Raw genomic sequence first — 21550 nt, forward strand, 5'->3', positions numbered from 1 at the left:
AATTTACTAGAGTGCAACTCAAACAACTATATTCCAGACATTGCTGGCGGATGGGAGCTTCCGGTCGCTGGTTTGTCCTTTTCGGCTGTTTTTTTCAAAAAAGTAATTCTTTTCCAAAAAGAACACTTCCAACCAGCCAAAACCACAAAATTGCCACTGTAAAAGTCCACAAAGAGCCGCCGTGAACAATGAAATGACCAAAACACCCTCTGTGGTCACGGGTGCGATACTGAATCGAATCTCTCGCGAAAACGACCCGACAAAACTACCAAAAATTCCAATGTTCACGTGTCAACAAGATCAGATCGTCCAGGGGCATTATTGGCTATTTTTAAAAGAGCATGGGTATTCTAGTCATTTCACTTGCAGGTTTGGGATGATGACGTGCCGTGCATGGTTGCTGGGCTGTGATTGATAGGTTGATATATTAATAAAAAATAAAAAAATAAAAAAAAGATTGTCCATGATCAGAGATCACTAATGGTTATGGTGTGATGACAAGATTGTGATAAAGACATTTTTTAATAATTTAATTTAATCCCTTGATTTTGAAAAATGCATTGATTAACTAATATATGATGAATTGACCATGATGAATCAATTTTTCTATTATACTATAGATATAACAGTGTCATTTTGGGACTGTGACGCGACATACCATAAGCACTTTTAATTAGAAAACTTTGTTTTAGTTGGATCTGGTGTAAGAAAAGCCTGTTCTATGAGAGATTTTGGCACTAAAAAACTTTTGGCAGGTGGAGATAAAAGTGTTCTTGAAGAAGTAACACACACTCTATCGAGTATATGCTATTCATCATACCTGCAATATTAATGCAACATTCTCGTAATACATTTACTATGAATATACAATATTCGTACCATATATTACATAGAAATGAAACATTAAATAATATTAAATTAAAAATACAACGCCTTTTCATTATCTTTCAATTTTCAATTTCATAATATTACTTCTTGTTTATAAGTATCTATTGAAAATGATTGAAATTCATGTGAACTTTATTTGTTCTTTTTTTAATTTTTTTTTAACAAATAATAAGAACATCCACGTATCCCTAATGAAATGTTTCATGGGATTTTCAAAAGCACCCGAATATGATATAAAGTGGTATTTACACAAATGCCATTTTTGAGTGAGAAAGATGTTTGGGGATTGATCAAACCAAACGGCAGGGAGTTTAATGGAAGGTCCTTGTAGCCATCTTAGGATATTTTATTAATTATGGTGAAAAAGATGGAGTAGGAGTTTTAATGCTTGTATGATTGTTCGAATTGTAAATTAATGTTTTATGCTGCACACTTGCACATCAAAATATTGTAGTTGCTGATTTTTATATATATTTTTTATTTTTTATTTATTTTTTATTCAGTTCAGGACATTTATTTTAAAACGGAGGGAGTTATTATTTTATTTTTTTTAATTTATTTTGACATATTATGAAAAAGGGAGACTCATCTTCAGAGACACAAAGACTTTGATAGAAATTCGGAAGGCAAGTCCTTAAGATTTCAATTTCGAACCACACTCTTTATTTGAATGATGCGTGTCTTGTGCTCTAAGAGAGAAAAAAAACCAAAAAAAATAAAAAAAAGAGACTGGATCACCGACACACTTCTCTCGGCTAGACGACTGCTTTAGTAGAATTTTTATTTTTATTATTATTATTATTTTTTCTCTCTCCTCTTGTTTCTTGAGGAGGGGTTATTGTCAACAAAATCTAACCGTCCATAGCATCCACCTTTGCGGCTCTTATCATTACAATTTGACATTCTAAAAATGCTTTTTATTTGAAATTTGATTTTTATTTGGACTTTGGACACCATAATAAGTACTTTCAGACTGTTGTAGATAGCTGAAAATTAGATATTTTTTAAGAATGGAATATATTAATGAAATTTCTTTTACACATCAAATCCCTAAACAATATAATAATTACTAAGCACTAATATCTTTTTGGCAGCGCTAGAAAGTAGAAAAGAAAACTCGATTAGATGTTCAAACAAACTATTAACCAAAATCAGTGGGATTGAATCATAAGTAAATCATTTGTGCCACAAGCTTTTAAGTACCACAATTCATTACCAACCTCTTACAGATGAATTACTTTATATTTTATTTTACTTTTACCTTTGGTATTGGAGCTGCCTCCAAAAAAAAAAAAAAAATTCCATAATTGCTTCACGTGGTGCCGTGGAAAGGAGAGACTGTACGTGTTTAGTGATTATAAAGTGTTCTAAGAGGCTTGACATCACCGTAATCGCAAGACCGATCCCGACATTCCCTAAATTTTGAGAGGTTTTAGACAAACTTTAAAATTTGAGGCCCATCAAAATTAGCCAAAGTCCTAAATTTTTTATTTATTTTTAATTTATATCCTAAATTTGAAGTCCTTCCAAATTGGAGGTCCTAGGCAAACCGCCTAGGCCCAAGACCGGCCATGCATGACACAATAAAAAAATAAAAAATGCCTTACTCTTCTCTTCCTCTCATGCTAGTTTCTATTTAATAGAATGACCTTGATATATCCACATTGTTTTTCTAAGATTCCACAACAATTTTTATCTCTTGTTAAAATTTCATAATCAATACTGCTGTTTTTAATTGATACATATACATGCCTACATATATATATATATATATATATATATATATATAGGGAGAGAGAGGACTCCCCCAATAAAAGATTAGGACACCCCAATTAACGTTGCCATGAAATGTATTTTATTGGGTAGGTGGTATTATAAAGGAATAATTAGAAGTTCGTTAGTGACCAAATACTATTTTATTAATATAACGTATACAAATTAGGAAGCTTACCTGTACCCAACGCCAAGTTGTTTATATATGCCACTCAATCTAATAAAATTGCTTCCTCTTCAAATAAAGAATTACTTTTCTAAAAGTGCAAAAGACTCCAATGAGATCATTTTATTAATTTTTTTTATCATTAATTATTGTTCGACATATAACATAATCAGGTTTTGGCAGTTGTTGATTTCAGACAAGTCACTTGTTTCTCTCAATTAAATCCTATTTAATTTCGGATATTATAATTAAATTTGAATTTGATCGGATATGATCATGCTTAAATTTTGTTCTATTGAACATCAATTTCTAGACCTCTTAATATCTATAAGAGTATCATTTCACGTAATGTATTAATCCTACAGAAATAGCGTTACCAAGGAGTGCTTATAATCTAAAGAAAAATGATACATCTTCTGAATTTGAATGATGTCGTCAATTAAATGTGGTGTAATGTGAGTAAGGGTGTGGGCCCTACCATGTCATGTGCTAGTAGAGTTCACACCCATCTTACATATTCTTTATTCGGCGTCTCCGAATTCGTGACCCCAAAAATCACCAACATTACTCAAATTTATGCATTCCTGTCTTTTTCATGCCATATCATTGAAAACATGAACCTCTCTGCTTTGAAGGCATGTGAGGGTTTCTTCAAGTATGATAAAGTTTTTAAAAAGGAACTTCAGCTTATTTAGTCCCCTAAAGAGCAAACTAAAAACAACCCTTTAGTCCATTTACCTTTCCACAAAAAAAAGGAAAAATAAAAAAAAGAAGTAAACAGGCCAACAAAGAAAATCCCAGAAGTTCCTTTATTTATTTATTTATTTTTCTGTGGTAAGTAAATATCAGTAATTGGTAATACAAAAGAAAATACACAAATTAATCCCTGAAGTTCATTGTGCTTTTAAACATGCAAGTACCAACCAGAAACAGAGTGCATTAGAAAATAAGAGTCAATTTCTGCAGCCTGCAAGGTTCATACTACAGCATATGATCAGATGAACTATAACATAAAACAAAACAGCCATGCTCCAGGGAGAAGAAGATACCAATCCTATGTTACAACAACAATGACATTGTAAATGGGAGCCGTTGAAGGGAAGAATAATGAAGCCATACATACAAGTTACAAATGCATAATCTTCCTAAGCAAAATCATTTAAAAGGACAAAACATCGAATTAAGCTAAATCACACTTAAAAATTGAGAAAAACCGAACAGCAGCATACGTAATCTTGAACAGTATGAGCAGGACAAATCATGCAACCATAAATTGAATGTCTGCATAATAGATGTTGATATGAATGTGTGCAGGTGTCAGATGCTGAGCCATAAATTGTTATCAGACGGTACATATTTTCAAGTGCTATAGAGGAAAACCAACCTACTTGGCTACCTGCGTATCGCTAAAGAAAAACATAATTTTGATAGCCATGTGATAACAACTATTGCACCAGTTTCTATGCTGAAGAGAAACTGTAGAAATTAGTATGTATTCAGACCTATTATGGGAACAAATGTCTATTGCATTTTAGGTAAGAATTTGAAGGTACAATTTGATTGTTTAGAGCAGATTATGGGGGCATCACCACATGGGCATGTCATCATCTTTAAATGAAATACCATCATATCACTGCCTTCAAATTAAGCAAAATAAAAAGGAAAAAGAAATGGTTCTAGTTCAATTTTGAAATAAAAAAGTACCCTAGTTTTATTTCTTGAGCCATTTTCCATTTTTCAACCAACCCCAATAAAGCAGAATATACTCAAACAAAGAAAAAGGAAGTCGAAATAAATTTCAATTCAATACAAATGGAGGGATACTCATTGCTACAGGAGTAAGATAGTCAAGGACTCACTCAAATTCTGTCGTTTCATGGTTGCGTAAACTTGATCAGAACATGACCACTTGATGCAGCCTCTAGCAGCTAAGTTGAGACTGGAGATTGGTGTTTTAGCAGATTTTACATAAAACTTCTGTAACTGTAAAACTGTAAAAGCAAATATGAACAAGCAAGATGACTTTAGAGATGAGATGAAAAAAGTGTCAGATATCAACCATCAATTGCAACATTCCTATATCACAAAGCTAACTAGACTCCCCCGCACTTCTCCATGTTATCCTCAAATTATAGTAGGTATCTTGTGATGTAAATAGCCTCTAACAAGGAGTTCAAGGATCATTAAAATGCAAACAACTTTGCCGCATTCAATTACCACAAGCAGATTTGTTTCAAAAGTAACTTGGTAAAATTGGCGTACTCAATTTGAGAGCCTGACTATCATTATATACAAGCGGAAAATTATAAATATGGAAAAGAGAATAAAATAAACTAAAATCAAATCAGAATAAAAATAAAATCCCTAAAAATTAGCCTATATTGAAGACCCAATAAATCTGTCATAATCGTTGAGTCAACTTATAGATAAGATTTCCAACACTCCCCCACAAGCTAGAGCAAATATGTTGACTAAGCCCAGCTTGACGATGGAAGACTAGAGAAGAGAAGGCCCAACAGACTTTGTGAACACATCTGCAGTCTGTTCTGAAGAAGGAACAAAAATAGGATTAATGATACCCGATCGAACCTTCTCTCGAATAAAGTGAATGTCTACCTCAATATGTTTCGACCTTTCATGTAAAACAGAATCAGAAGCAAGCATAATGGCTGATTTATTGTCACAAAATAGCCTTGAAGAACTTTTCTGTACAAAACCCAACTCCCCCAAAATTGATTGAAGCCAAAGGAGCTCACAAGTACCTTGAGCCATAGCTCGGTATTCAACTTCAGCAGAGGATCTAGAAACAACAGCCTGCTTCTTACTCTTCCATGATATGAGATGATTACCATAGAAAGTACAGAAGCCAGAGATAGAACGTGTATCTGTCTTACATCCAGCATAGTCTACATCAGTAAAGCATGAGAGTCCAGACTGATTTCCTGAGGCATAGAACAGACCAAGACCAGGGCACGACTTAAGGTACCTCAAAATATAGTAGATTGCATCCATATGAGCTGAGCGAGGGGCATGCATGAATTGACTAATCACACTGACAGCAAATGTCAAATCGGGCCTTGTGTTAGTCAAGTAGATAAGACGACCTACTAAATGTTGATACACGGATGGATCTGGAAGTAATTCCCCTGACTCAACAGAGAGTTTAAGATTGGGGTCCATAAGAGTGGAAGCGGGTCGACACCCAAGCATGCCAGTATCTTGAAGAAGATCCAAAACATATTTTCTTTGAGATAAAGAAATTCCACGACGGGATCTAGCAACCTCAATTCCAAGAAAATATCGAAGAGGACCTAAGTCCTTCACATCAAAGGACTTTTGAAGATGGAGTTTCGCCTGAGCAATCCCTGAAGCATCATCACCTGTGATAATGATATCATCCACATATACCAATAACAAAATGCAATAACCATTAGAGTGACATCGAATAAAACAAGTATGGTCTGAGTGGCAGCGCACAAAGCCCATGGATAAAACAACATTACTGAAATGACTAAACCAAGCTCTAGGAAATTGCTTCAGACCATAAAGAGACTTCCGTAGCCTACAGACTTTCCCAGCATACTCCCCCTCAGCCCGAAATCCCAAGGGGTGGATCCATATATATAGTCTCAAGTAAGTCTCCATTAAGAAATGCATTCTTGACATCTAACTGATGCAGAGGCCAAGAATGGGCAGCAGACAAGGAGACAAACAGTCGCACAGATGTCAACTTAGCCACAGGAGCAAAGGTAGCACTAAAGTCTTTACCCGGAATCTGAGTAAAGCCTTTTGCCACCAACCGAGCCTTATACCGATCAATAGAACCATCGGCTAAGTACTTCACATTAAAGACCCACTTACAGCCAACCGTTTTCTCCCTAGAAGGTAAAGCAACAAGTTCCCATGTATTATTATGGTGTAAAGCATCCATTTCTGTTGTCATGGCAGACATCCAATTGGGATCCTGGAGGGCTTCTGACACAGATCGAGGAATAGAAACGGTCCCAATCTTGCCCAGGAAGGATTTATATGCACCTGAAAGACCATCATAAGAGACATACTGGGAAATAGGGTGGTTAGTGCTACTAGAAAAACCATACCAATTAGGAGGATGACGATCACGGGTAGGATAACGGGAGGTACGCTCAGGAATTGTAGGAGCAATAGGAGAAGGAGAGTTACCTGGACTTGGTTCTGAAGATGATTCTGGTAGGGGAGGTTGAGTGCGATGGCGACGAGAGTAGACCTGCAAAGGTGGAGGGGAACCCTGCATGGATGGAGAAGGAGATTCCAGGACAGTGTGATTTTCAAAGAGAGGAACAGGACGGGCAATAGGAGAAATCTCCTTCTCCAGATCACAAGAGAGAGAATCCTGTACCACAGAATTAGTACTATAAAAAGGAACAGTTTCATGAAATGTCACATCAAGAGAATGATACATATGTTTGGTTACAGGATCATAACAACGATAACCCTTTGACATAGCAGAATACCCCAAGAAAATACACCTAATAGATTTATCATCAAGTTTATGACGAGAAGGACTACGGTTATGAACAAAACAAGTACAGCCAAAAACACGAGGCAGAAGGTGAAACAATGTATAATCAGGCTGGAGAATCTGAAGTGGTGCCTTACCACACAAAACTCGACTGGGAGTACGATTAATCAGAAAAGCAGCTGTAAGAACAGCCATGTGCCAATAGAATTTAGGCACATGCATACCACTTAGCAGACATCAGACCACAGACATAAGATGACGGTTTTTGCGTTCAGCCACGCCATTTTGCTCAGAACTATAGGGGCAAGTGAGTTGATGTAAAATCCCCTTTTTATTAAGTTCAGACCGGAACTCATTCGAAACATATTCTCATCCATTATCAGAACGAATATTACGGACAACAGTGTTATACTGATTTTTGATCATTTGAAGAAACTGGGTAAATAAAAGAAACACATCAGATTTCTTTTTCAATAAATAAACCCAAGTACAACGAGAATAATCATCAATAAATGTCACATAATATCGATGTCCAGAGAAAGCGGTAACTGGGGAAGGGCCCCAGACATCAGAATGAATAAGATCAAACATACTAGGAGCACGACTCATATGAGAAATATAGCTAGTTCTAGTATGTTTAGAAAGCTCACAAACTTCACATTGAAACTTATGGTCCTTACATGCTTTATTTAACGAAGGAAACAATAGACATAGATATTGAAAGTTTACATGCCCCAAACGTGCATGCCACAGACTAAAAGTGCGAAAAGAAACATCATAAACACTAAAAGTAGGTAGGACAGAAGCTTGAAGACTCGTTCCTGGTGGTTCCCCAAAGTAGTAAAGCCCATCACGCTCATAACCCCTGCCAAAAATCCTCTTCGAACAAAGGTCCTGCAACAAACAGTGATCTGGTAAGAATATAACTGCACGTTGGAGGTTTTTTGCAAGCCGGCTAACAGATAAAAGGTTAAAGGCAAATTTAGGTACATGAAGGACATCCATCCTAAAATGGTGCAATTTTCCATATCCCACTGAGCATATTTAGGATCTTTAATATCTGGCTTATTTTCAGTACCCAAAATCCACCCTGATTTGCCTTTTCCACCAACATAAAGGTCGAGGGAACGAGCCCAGGATGCAAAATTACGGCCATTCAACAGCACACTAGTAACTCGTTGAGCCGGTGTGTGTTGCGCCGAAAAAAGAGTTTCTTTATTATTACTTGATTCAGCCATAATATTAAATAGATCAATTCAACAGATTACCAATAATTTCAAATAAAGGAGGAATAAACCTGATTTTGATCAAACCAAGAAGCCGGAGACACAGCGGTCTGATCCGAAAATGCTGCCGAATATCCCGGCAGCCCCAAAAAATTACAAACACGTCTTCTGACCCTTAGTGCATGAAAAAGACTAAGGGAATACCCCTACAGGAGTCGAACCTAGAGGAGATTGACTCCCCCTAGGACTGTCGCAACAGCGACCTGAAAAAGAGAGAAGGTCTGTGAAAAAAAAAAAATAGGGAAGGGGCTGTAACGAGATAGAGAGAGATATTAAAAGCGGCGGTGAAAGAGAGAGAGATGGGGGAGGCGTAGGTTTGAGGCTCTGATACTAAAAAGTAACTTGGTAAAATTGGCGTACTCAATTTGAGAGCCTGACTATCATTATATACAAGCGGAAAATTACAAATATGAAAAAGAGAATAAAATAAAATAAAATCAAATCAGAATAAAAATAAAATCCCTAAAAATTAGCCTATATTGAAGACCCAATAAATCTGTCATAATCGTTGAGTCAACTTATAGATAAGATTTCCAACAGTTTCAGCCATGTAAAAGATTGAAATTTGTTGTATACTTTCTATAAAGCGAGCTCGCCTCCTCTATGATCATCATCTCTGTATGGTGTCAGCAAGTGGCAATTGCCATCCTGCTCGAAAATGTAACGTGCTACACCCAGAGCAGAGCGACACTTACTGTTTACTTACCAAGAATGAAAAATTAAGGTGAACTCAACAAAAGATAACTACATTTGTTCTAAAAAGGATGTCTGCCGTGATGTACTGTAATTGGTGTACAAAAATTGTAGAAAGAAAAAAAGGAAGAAGAAGATGAAGATGATATAGCAAGTCCTCTCCTGTATAGTTAGCAACAGTGTTGAATACAACTTCCAGGCTAGGAGCACTATTGTAAGCGTTTTTTCATGAAGATGGTGGCTGCTTTGGCGACTCAAGCAATTCAATAACCCAATCTTTGTGTCAGAGATAGGAAAATCAGCACCTAACCAGATCAATCATCTTTGAAATGCAAAGCTTCTTGATGAAAGGCAGCCATACAGATCTCTAGTATCTCTTGAACAGATTTTCTTTGACTTCCAACAAGAATTCATTAAATGTATTTTTTTACCGTTCTAATCTCCATCCACATCATTTTCTTCAGTATTAGTGCTGACAGCATTTGAAGTTTCAATGACACTGATGTGAGACCAATTCGAAGGCCTTGATCTTGGGTTTTTATGCATCCGACTTGCAGTACTTTGTTGTGCTCAGGAACCTGCTTGAAATAGCTTCCACTGCTCTTGTGGTTAATGACCGGTTTCTTGTGCTTTGCTGCCTCAGATTTTCTACTGGCTGCTCTTTTGCACCATTCCCATTAACAGAAGTTCCTGATCCCTTTGAATCCTTCACAGGTTGGCTTGTCTCAGAGGAAAATCTTGAAATATTTGCATCTCAATTTTCCTTCACAGGTTGGTTTGTCTGAGAGGAAAAGCTTGAAATATTTGCATCTGGATTTTCCTCCAGCATGCGGAATTCACCATCTTCAGAATCTGATGAAATTGGGGGTGATTCAGGTCGAATAGTTGAGGTTTCTCAAGCTTCTCAGGAGACATTTTTGTACCATAACTTTCCCCATGAATAATGCAAGTGCTCTCCTCCTCTGCAGTGGCTTCGGCTAAAGAACTGCTAGATAATACCTTCTTCAGAGAAAGATCAACATCGGAAACAACATTTTTACATGCATCTGATGAATATAAGACGCAATTGGGTTCCACTTGTTTTAGTTCAGAGCCCACCATGAAATTTTCCACGCCTTGGCTTGTCTTTGCCTTAGAACAAGCAGTCACTTTCTGCCGTTTCCCAAGGGAAATAGAAATCTTTGCACGGCAAGGTTTCACTCTCTGGCTGGATTGGTGTTTGAGGGTCCTCTTTGACTGCTGCTCGTTAGGTGTATTAGTGTCTAGATTTTCGTGACTTTCCATCATTCCCTTTGCAGCTTCTGAACCATTGATTTGCATTCTTTGGTCTGAACTACTATCATCAAATATATTCTTAGCATGGTAAGGAGAATTAGTTCTTTCCTGAGCCATCATTGACTTATCAATACAGTCTGGCTCATCCAGTGAACTCACTAAGGGATCACCTTCAATTTCTCTAGGAAGACTACTAAGGTTAGAAGGATATTTATAGTCAGATGGTAAACTTCTCAGTTCTCTCACCATAGATGATCTGCCTCCATGAGCCAAACTGGTATCAACAACAATAAACTTCAAACTTTCCACAAGGGGCACAGAAACGTTTGCATGGCGAGGTTTCACTCTCTGGCTGGATTGGTGTTTGATGGTCCTCTTTGATTGCTGCTCGTTAGATGCATTAGTGTCTTGATTTTCGTGACTTTCCATCATTTCCTTTGCAGCTTCTGAGCCATTGATTTGCATTCTTTGGTCTGAACTAGTATCATCAAATACATCCTTAGCATGGTAAGGAGAATTAGTTCTTTCCTCAACCATCGTAGACATACCAATACAGTCTGGCTCATCCAGTGAATTCACCACTTTCGTACTGGAAGTTGAGATTCGAGGTTTAATGTAACAAGGCCTTTGATGATCAGATGGATCATCCAGGTCCAATGCTGCTTCTGGTTTGCAGCTGATGGCTCCAGGTTCTTCAGCCTCAAGCTCAAGAAGTTTAGGATCTGCTGTAACTTTGCTCAAAACATCAAAATAGGAATCAAAGTAATCGACTCCCTTCACGTGTTTCCTTCTCGAGATCATATCAACACCAGGCATAAGAAAAGGAGACTTTTTTGAATCAGAACAACCCAGATTCTTCGTTTTCTCACGGTGCCACCCTCTTGCTAGCAGACGGGGCCAAACAGCTTCCCAGAAAACATTATTTGATTGAGTTTTGCTTGACCGGGAGTCTCCAGTTAGAAACTTCATTATGTCTTCAAACGTTAGGAATGGACATTTTTTTTCAGTTAGTATTTCGGAGACAACAGGGGACACTTGATTTGGCTTAAGAAGGTCCATTGATAGGCTCGTGAGATCTTCCTTCCCCTTGCCAATTCCTACAGCTTTTATTAGCATACTGATGCCAGCAGTAGCCTTTAGAGTGGAGACATATTCTTCTAGAGAAGTTACTCCCTCTGCAAATGTCTTGGAGACCTGATTGTAGACCATATACTTAGACAAAGAATAAAGGACGATACTTTGTTATGTAAGATATTGAAATTTAGCATCACCAGTGCATGATCAATATTTAGTAATCACACAGAATTTCCTTCGCACGAAAGATCCAGAGAATCAATCTCTGAAGAGAATGCGCTATAACCACCTAAAGTTCATTGAAACTGAGAAAAAGTAAATATTCTTGATGAGGATTTTCATACTACAAATTTTCCCCCTCATAAACCTCAGTGTTAGGTTTAGGTGGTGACTATTGAATCATATTAACAAGGCCTTACTAGTCACAGTCACTTTGGGAACCGTCTCTGGTCACACAAGGTCCCATTCTCCGACCAACGAAAAAGTTTGGGGAGAGACAAAGAGCAGCCTTGATTCTCTTACTCGAGTTTTTATTTTTTTTCCTTTTCCCCAGAAGGTCTGCCACTCAAGTTTCTGTCCTACATTAGCTGTTGTAAATAAAAAATATAGCATGCCAACTTAATGAACATGGTGATACATACTTCACCCAATAGTATCAGTAACCTTATTTTTTAGATCCCAATCCCTGTTGATAGAAAAGCTGATTTTCAGAAAATATGGCACGCAACCTAGGATTCTTCTGTAAAACCACAAAAAAATATATCAAATGATTAATTTTTTATTTTTCCCCTTTAGTTCCCAGTGTGCGGTCATAGAAATAGGAAAGAAAAAATACCAGTCTATGTCTAAAGCATCATAGTTAGATTGCATGCAAAGATATTTTTGATCTTTCTTGCACTTGACTACTTCAAACTGTTTATTACTTATTATACCTTTTGCACCTTAATATTTATTTAAGCAATGAGTAAGATGATGCCATAGACAATTTTAAGTACTAATTGATGTTCATTTTATTTTGGGAACAACATTAGCACTTATGTTGTCATTCACAAAATAGGATAAGAAAGAAAACAGAGCGGTAAAAGAAGTTTAGAAAGCAGGAATCTGTAAGTAGAATGGTGAAGCTATACTGAACTCAACTCAACAGAGCTTTTGTCCCATTTATTTGTAATCAGCAACAGAAAACCTGTTTCTGCTTTGAATATGGCTGAAGGAATCAATAAAGCCAATTCCAAGTATTTAGTGTTAATGCTGCATTGATTTGATTTCAGTTCCTTTGAGTTGTATATGAAACCTTTTCACTGTACCAAATCTCTTAGAGGACATATTTATATAGATCTGACTAAAGTTTATGTCAGCCATCAGTTACCTTCCATAGCCCTCATCTTAAATATAAGGATAAGACACTGATCTTTAACACATCCAGATTTTAGAATAGCTAAGCTATTTAAGAAAATAGTATAACAATCATGTAAACTGAAGGATAGTAAACATTGCTAGGTTAGCATATATTCCAAAAAAAATTACATGCTTCTTTTAAACTTGTTACAGAAGAAAGAATACATGTTCATTGCAGCGAGATAAAACAAAACATTCTGTAGCAACAGATATGTCAAGTATGAAAAGAAGATGAAATACCTCCACCATGATTTTTTGCACTTCCTCTGAGACATGAGGACGCAAACGGGATAAGAGCTCTTGTTGCCTCCATCCTCTAAAAATTCTTTCTCCAAGTATGCACTTCTTGCTCATCTTTCGGCAATTTGACCATTTTCGATGTCCACCTGACCTGTAAAACTTTCCATAGTAGAAAGACAAAATTTCCCCCATCTTTGTGCTCTCCATGAATCTATTCACCTCAACAAGATTCTTGTGATTCTACTTGCAATTCTTGCCATCCTGGTAATTCTTGCCATTGCTAAAGACATATAAACCAAGGACAAAAGTATCCACTTTAATGTCACTCCAAGAATCATCTAACAAACCAGGAACTAAAGAGCAGCTTTTGCTTCTATACTCTTGAGCCCAGTTACCTTCTACTGCCTCAGCCCTTGGTGATTTTAATTCTTCTCCATTTTCCAAACCAACATCTGATGATTCGACTCTGACTTCGAAAGCTTTCTTATTTGAATTAAGTTGGCTCTTTTCTCTGTTTTTTGATCCCAGCAACCCATTTGGATTAACTGAACAATCCGGATTATTCTTAAATCCCTCTCCATTTTTGTGGTTATTTACATTATCATCAATCCACATGACTGGAATGGGTAATAGAAGTGGGCTTTTTACAAGATGAAGACACTCATATTCCATTATCATGGGCGGAATTTGCACCTGATACTCATTGCCAACTCGAGGGAGCATCTTTGGGTCTCCAAATATATCACTTCTATTAGGAGAATCAGGAGAAAACATTCCTTCAATGCACATGCTTTTGTGATCCATCTGCCAAATGGTATAGACTAAGATCCTTGGAGCATTTAACTCAAATCGGATCATCATGGAATACAACCATAAGAAATTCCACCTGAATCGTGTCCTCTCAATCTCATATAAACCAATGTATACACTCTTTTGTATACATTGTAGCTTAGATGTGAAAGAGAAAGCACAAATACTCGTTCAATTCAAACATTTGTCCATCTGATGCATATATATGTGGCAACCTAAGTAATCTAGTGTGGCTTATTAATCTTACTACATTTATTTGAGGTAGATATTCTCAGAACCAATCAAGGACACATGTTCAACTTGTATGAGTATTTTTGCTTTCTCTCACATCTAAACTACTACACTAATTTGAGGCATAAATATCAACGAGTTGTTTGACATACTACACAAATTTCACTTCATTTTGACCTATTACAGGAATTTTGACATTTGCAAATTCTTGCCAATTTCTCTCTTTTTTTTACAAATTTTCTTTCTTCTATGAAAATTAAAAGACTTGCTTAAATTTTCCTACACTGGTTGAATTTCATCACAAATGAAATCAATCTGGAAGCAGATCCATCAATGTTCTGTAGAGTGGTTTAGTAATTTAATAACAACATTTATTCGAGGCAGATATTCTGAGAACTAATCAAGGGGACACGTTTGAATTGTACGAATATTTGTGCTTAATCTTCACATCTAAACTACTACATTAATTTAACTATTACATTTATGTGGATCTTTCCCACAATAATTATTGCCCCAAAAATTAATATCCTATAACAACGGGACAATTGCTTATGTTTATGATGCATCCACAATGGCAATCTAATTGCAAATTAAACTAGGAGTCCTGCTATTCTAGCCCAAGACTCTAAACTATTCATTGAGCCGAAGCCGTCAAGGCATCCGTTAAGTGAATAAGCCTGAGTCTTTGGCCTTAAAATCATTTCCCTTAAACTAATTAAGGAAAACCCTCAACAAAACTAGAAATCGTAAATGAATTCCTGAACAAAGTTAAATATGAACACTAATCTAGAATGAGAAACCCAATCTCTCCCCGTGTGTGTGTGTTTGTGTGAATCAAGGAAACTCTCATTTATAATCACAGACACAGAATAGTGAAGTCCATTGCCTGATTACCCAACAAAATTTGTACACATAAGCACATCCAGGCAGAGTTGTTTCAAGATCGCCAACCAAGAACAAGAATAACCATACCCTAAATCCACAATCACACAGGACTGTCACATCTGAAGCAACCAATTGACGTTTTCACTAGCAAAACTCCATCAAGAAACAACAACGACAACAACAAATACAAAATCAATATATACAGTTCAAAACAAGAACATCAAGAATCCAGTATAGCATTGATAATTTCAGTGTGATCCCACAGAATTTCCACTCATTCATACAATTCAAAACAAGAACCCGGTGAATGTAATGAGAATGTGAGTCACTAACCTCCATGGAAGAGCTTCAAAGATTCAAATCCATGTGAGAGCCAACACATGGACGAACGGGTGATCACGGTTGTGTGTTTTTGAATCACCTAGAATCCTTGATTGTCCATCTTTTGTATGATACACGTCGAAACAACAATAAGAACAGAGCAATTTACCCCCAAAAAGAAAAAAGAGGAAGAACAGAGCACCCAACACACACTGTATATATACACACACACATGAAACCATATGTATATAAATGTGTATTATATATAGAGAGAGAAACGGAGGTGACAGAGAATGGTTACCTGGTTTAAAGGAGCTCAACTTCCATTGTTTGCTTAAGAGAGTGGGACCATGTAAACTTGGAAAACCATCTGCCCTTTCGTAGTTTTGTGCGTGTAGAGAGAGAGAAAGGGGTTTAGAAAGAGAACGATTTCTTTTGTCTACGAGTTTTCAGTGAGAGAAAATAGAAATGTATATATCAGTGTGTGTATATCAGTGTGTGTGAGTGAGAGAAAGGGTGTTCTTAAGAAGAGAGAGAAACTGAAAAAATGGTTTGCCAAACAAGTAAAACGACGTTTTAGTCCATTCGGTAAATATTAAAGGGTATTTTCGTACAAAAAGAAATAAGATTGATGACGTGGTTCTATATAATTGGTATGATAGTTGTTGTAGGAAAAGAGTTTGTAGGAACTATTTCATACGATACTTGCTCGGATTTCAGATCTTCATGAATCATGATGATTACATTGGGATGGTGGTTGGTACCATAGGATGGGTTATGCGGATTCCCCATTTTAATTGTGTTTATTGTGACAAAATTATCCTTCGAAATTAAATTAATTTATCCTTCGAAATTAAGTTGAACTAACTTATTATTTGACATTAATTATATCAACATCAAATTTAAAATTTGAACTAACTTATTTCTCCCTATTTGACAATTGACATTAATTACATCAACAACAATTAATTTTACTTTGTAATTACGATATATTGACACGAATAAAATTAAGTTTTCAGGTTTATTTTTTAATTGGTAGGTGAAATTCATAATTATTAATGGTGGATTTCGTTATTTATTTCAAGTTTATTCATCATTGATTGTTTTAGAAATCAAAAAAAAAAAACATGATTGGATAGAATTTTGATCCAAAAAATATGATTGGATAAACTTTTGATCCATCTCTATTTGGTCTTAAAATTTTACCACACAACCTCGTAAGTTTAATCATTGGAAATTTATAGTTTGTAAAGGACAATAATGAGAAGCAACTAAACAAGTAAAGTTCACCGGTAGGACTCAGAGATTTGAGAAGACCTAATTTTGTTCCTCTCAATATTATTAAGATATTACTTGCCTCCAGACTTGTGCCATGTTGGAGTCCCCCTTCTCTTAATTTTGCAAAGAAAAAATATATTTACATATATTATCTAGAGACTAGAGAAACATTCCCTTTTTAACCCTAATGTTGCTTTTGGAAATACAGAATCAACACTTTGATTTGAATTTGAAACAAATTTAGTTTAAATTTTAACTAATTTTTTTTTTCAATTTTAAATCCAAACCACACTAATAAATCTATGCTCCCAAGCATTACATGATAACAATACTCGTCTATCAGTCTATGCATCAAATCTGTGAATTCCGCGTAAGTGCTTCCATTTCATAATGATCTGGAAAATAACATGGATGGAAGTAACTTTGATTGTTCCCATTGTGATTCCAAGCATGAACTTGAACATAACTCTGTTTCCAAGCATTTCTGTCATCTTCAGAAACAAAATTTCCTTTTGCTCCAACTCTGTTTCCAAGTCAACCAAGATTGGCAGTCCAAAAGGTAATTTTGATTCTTGCCAGAGACCCATCTACTAAAGGAGGAAAAAGAATAAGTGGCATAACAGTATCAGCCTCTTATTTTCAAAGAGAGGTTAGAAGTTCAAGTCTCAGAGGAGACAAGTATGTGTGAGTACCAACTAGAGAAAAAAAAAAAAAAACCAAGAATCAAGATATCCAATTTACAAAAGCCTCTACAAATCCCCAGCCATCTTCGGGATCTGGTCCCACCCAAAAACCCGATATCACCGTATGAATACAAGAACTTGCACCAAAATGACAAGATATAGGTTCATAGAAACATCTTGAGGGTGTCGCTATATGGTGATGACAGCTTCTATCGACAGAAAATTGACCTCTACCAGAGGAGTTGGGAGCATGGAGCTTCTTTGCTGCAAATATAAATGAAATTGTCAGCTTGGCGAAGGCAGGCATAGACTAAGGACCGTTATCGGCAAATGTATTCTAGCAAGTCCACTTCCATTTTTCACAGCATCTAAAATAAATCAATTTCTTGAGTGCAATAATATCATTTGTTTGTACTTCCAGTATCTCCATTTATACATTCAACCTCTTCACTCCAATGGTAAGTTACTGATCTGCTTCCTAGTATTTCCATTTATATATATAGCTATCTTAAAATGAGCAAATATTCAAAACTAATTAAAAAAAAAACTTAATTCTTTAATCTGCTTTGAAAAAACTACCAAGTCAAAGGATTAGAAAAGAACAACTTGATCTTATATAGTGGCAAAATCTCAGTCTTTCTCATCGGGTAAATTCAGAAAACCAAAGGAAATTTTGATCATATTAGACATTATTTGGGACTTTTGGCAGCCTTTTAACCAAGAATATGAACAAAATTGGCAAACAAAGAGAACAGTAATTTAACATTGAAGGAAAGCCTTTTTTTCGTTTCCCTCTTTTTCCATTTAAGAGTATATAAGTCGAACTTTCCAAAATTTATTGAACTTGTGGTGGTACAGAAATCTATCGGAACGTGAAAGTTCAAACCCTTTTCAGTTAATCCAAAGTTTTGGTTTTAAAGTTTCAACTTGTCTTCTCAACTGAGTGAACTTCAGCCAAAAATTACAATCTTTTTGGCACTTGCTTTCGCAGATGTCTCAAAAAACAACATATGAGTGGTTAAGTTTAGTTCCTAATGTAAAAGCGGCGCCAAAATTAGTATGAAAAGAATTAAGAAAGCACCTGCTCCTCTGGTTACTTGGCTTAAAGAACACCAGAGAGCTTGTCTCCTTGAACGTATTTCCTGAAATCACATCCATCAAACATTAGGCATGAAAACTCACAATTACACAATCCATTTCTCTTTCTTAGGCAATGGTTTAGTTATTAGTAAGTAAAGGCAATGCTTGTCCATATAATTAGAATAAGAAAATTTATATAGTCATCCAAGCAAGGCTTCATATACAGTTTCTACAAGTTACAGGAGCTTTAAGGATATAAATTTGTGTATTTATAAGATAAATTAAAGTAAACATTAGCAGATTTAGTCAACCATTATGCTAGTCATTAAGCCACAGTCTGTCAGATACCTAGCAGCAGTTAATCACAGAGAAATAATTTACACTAGGTTGACCAGACAAAACCATGTTAAACGGAATCTGTGTGTGGACAAGGATTCAGATATGAACACACAACCAACATCCAAAAATCAATTGCTTTCGTCACCAAAAATTACCTTTCATAATGAATATTAAAGAAATGTAGTGAAAATAATACAAATAACAATTACATATGCCAATATGCATTTAACTAAATTCACCTTTAGCTATCTGTGATAAAAAATAATAATAATAAAAAATGTATTGTTATTTTTTTATAAGTAGATAGATATAATCATACAAAATATATAAATTACTGAAAAATGAAATCATTCAATTAATAACTTCTCTGCAACACCTAAGAACAGTTAAACAATCTGGCCACAAGTTAATGAACAAAGGCTAGTAATAAAGTAAAATCTACTCAATCCTAGCAAATGTTAAGTCGACTAGAGACTTTTCCTAATCATCCTACATTTTGTAGAATATCTAGAAAAGTTCGGAATTTGATGCAATGCGGTACAATTGTGTTACTCAACCCCGAATATGTGATTCAGTTGAGCACAGCAGCAGCCAAACCAAGTTTTGCTTGTGTATGACTGTTTTATGACACTATGATCCAAAGGCAACCTGAACCAAGGTTATCGTTTGTTGATTCACAAGTTAACCAAAGAATTATATCCCAAGACCAAAGAATTCTATCCCAATTCCAAAAAAATTCAAATTTTCCAAAAGTATGGACAGTTAGACAGCTTTTAAACTTCGGAAACTTTTAAAAGTTACTTTTCAAAATTATAGACTCTCACTAGACAACTCAACAAAACCTTTTCCAACCATTTGGTATCAGCTATATGAATCTTTATTTCGCTCTATTTTAGACCATAATTTAAGATAAACAGCATTTTATAACATCTTTCTTTACTATTTGATATTTCAACGGTACTAATTTTTGGACTTCCCTTTCCCCGAGGACCAACACAATGCAGAACACATCACTCTTCCTCACTTGTGCAATTATTAACATTTGCTGTACAGGAAGACCAAATCATAATCGATTATCTTCTTCGTTTTCCGATAAAAAATATTTGGAGACCACATTATCAAGAATTATGAATATTCCAGGATATCAGGACGAGTCATCCCACTCAAGCTTTGCCCCACTTAATTACAAAACCTTGCAATTTTGAATTAGTGACCAAATTATCTACAGAGCCGAAAACTAATGCCATTAACATCAGAAAAGAAAAACAAAGAACACTAACAACAATAATAATAAACACCATCCTAGCTGAACTAAGCCAATTGAAATTATACAACAGACTAATGTCATTGATCCCCTCCATGTCTCTGTAGGTATGTTTGGTTGGAGAAGATACATAGGAATAGATTATCAAATATTGAATATTAGATTTTTCAAAAATTGAAGAACAACAATACCACTATCACTATGCAGCTGAAGCCTAATGCATCTATTTATCCCTCACTTAGTTGGGAAAAATCAAAGCTAAAATTCACACTTTCTTTTCGTTTTTCCTATGCTTTCCAGGTAACCAAACATATACTCAATAAAGCAAATTTTCTTCACCCGGAGCCATAAATAAACAAATTATAATAATCAACAAAAAAGATAGAAAAAAAAGAAAATTTATTTTCTTTCATTTTCTCAGGAACCAAACAGAGCTGCTACAGTTTCAAGTAAAACAGAGTTAGGGTTTTGTGAAGAACATTTTTGCTCCAACTAATTTTACCTGGATTGGGGTTTTGGAAGAAGAGAGAGAGATGGAGAGGCTGATGGAGACTAAGCACGCCATGAACTTGTTGCTCGCTGGATTGGTGGTTTTGGATTTGGGTTTTGTTTTTGAGAGCAAGACAAAGTGAGGTTGCCAAGGCAAAAATTATGCGGTACAAGGCAACGACCCTATGCAGTACAAGGCAGCGACCCGCCCAACAAAGTGATAATTGCACGGTTACGACCTAGGACTGTATTTACTAGTGAAATGTCTAAAATACCCTTAGATGTTTTTTGAAAATTTGTGGATTCCCTCCAAGAGAGCAATGGCCTACTTTTCATAATTAAATAGAATTTTTTTTTTCTTTATGCAATTTCAAATGTCATAAATAGACCAAATTTTTGGAGAAAAAAATTATTTTTTAATAACATCTTGACCCCTCTTCTCAAATTTATCATTATTTGATTTTTTGACTTGCTGTGATATAGAGAGATAAACATATGTCATTTTAACAATTACTAATGACTAAACTGAAAGTAAAAAAAATGAAACTTAACCTTTTTTTTTTTATGAGAACAAATCACTTCCTGAACAAAACAAATCACTTCCTGAACAAATTCTACTTCTTTCTAGATAAGTCAGGATCATTTCACGAGTAAACAATATATTCTTTTAATTTACTGTGGTTAATTATTTTTGGTCCATGCCTGTTGAGACTTGAGATTGGATGTTTATTAATAGATTTTAAACACGAAATATGTATCTAGACCTTTTTGTGCTATTTATCATTTTTCTTAGTAGAATCATATAATGCAACTTTGACAAATGGTTATATATGTAAATTTACTATTTATTTCCATTTCCAAAACTAGTTTGAGATG

The 21550-nt window shown here is 35.5% G+C and overlaps 1 protein-coding gene across 1 annotated transcript; it reads right to left on the reverse strand.

The window, feature by feature from the left end:
• Positions 1–17431: 17431 nt before the first annotated feature.
• LOC132286425 (uncharacterized) lies at positions 17432–20858 on the reverse strand. The gene is made up of 3 exons (XM_059788758.1): positions 20688–20858; positions 18584–18644; positions 17432–17766 (listed from the first exon to the last, which is right to left on the reverse strand). The coding sequence occupies exons 1-3, from the start codon at positions 20748–20750 to the stop codon at positions 17543–17545; spliced, it is 348 nt and encodes a 115-aa protein (XP_059644741.1). The 5' UTR covers positions 20751–20858; the 3' UTR covers positions 17432–17542.
• Between the last annotated feature and the right edge of the window lie 692 nt (positions 20859–21550).

The sequence above is a fragment of the Cornus florida genome, unplaced genomic scaffold (genome assembly GCF_030987335.1).
Source record: "Cornus florida cultivar Cherokee Brave unplaced genomic scaffold, ASM3098733v1 CherokeeBrave_3.0.0_Hap2_Chr02, whole genome shotgun sequence".
NCBI classification, from domain to species: domain Eukaryota; kingdom Viridiplantae; phylum Streptophyta; class Magnoliopsida; order Cornales; family Cornaceae; genus Cornus; species Cornus florida.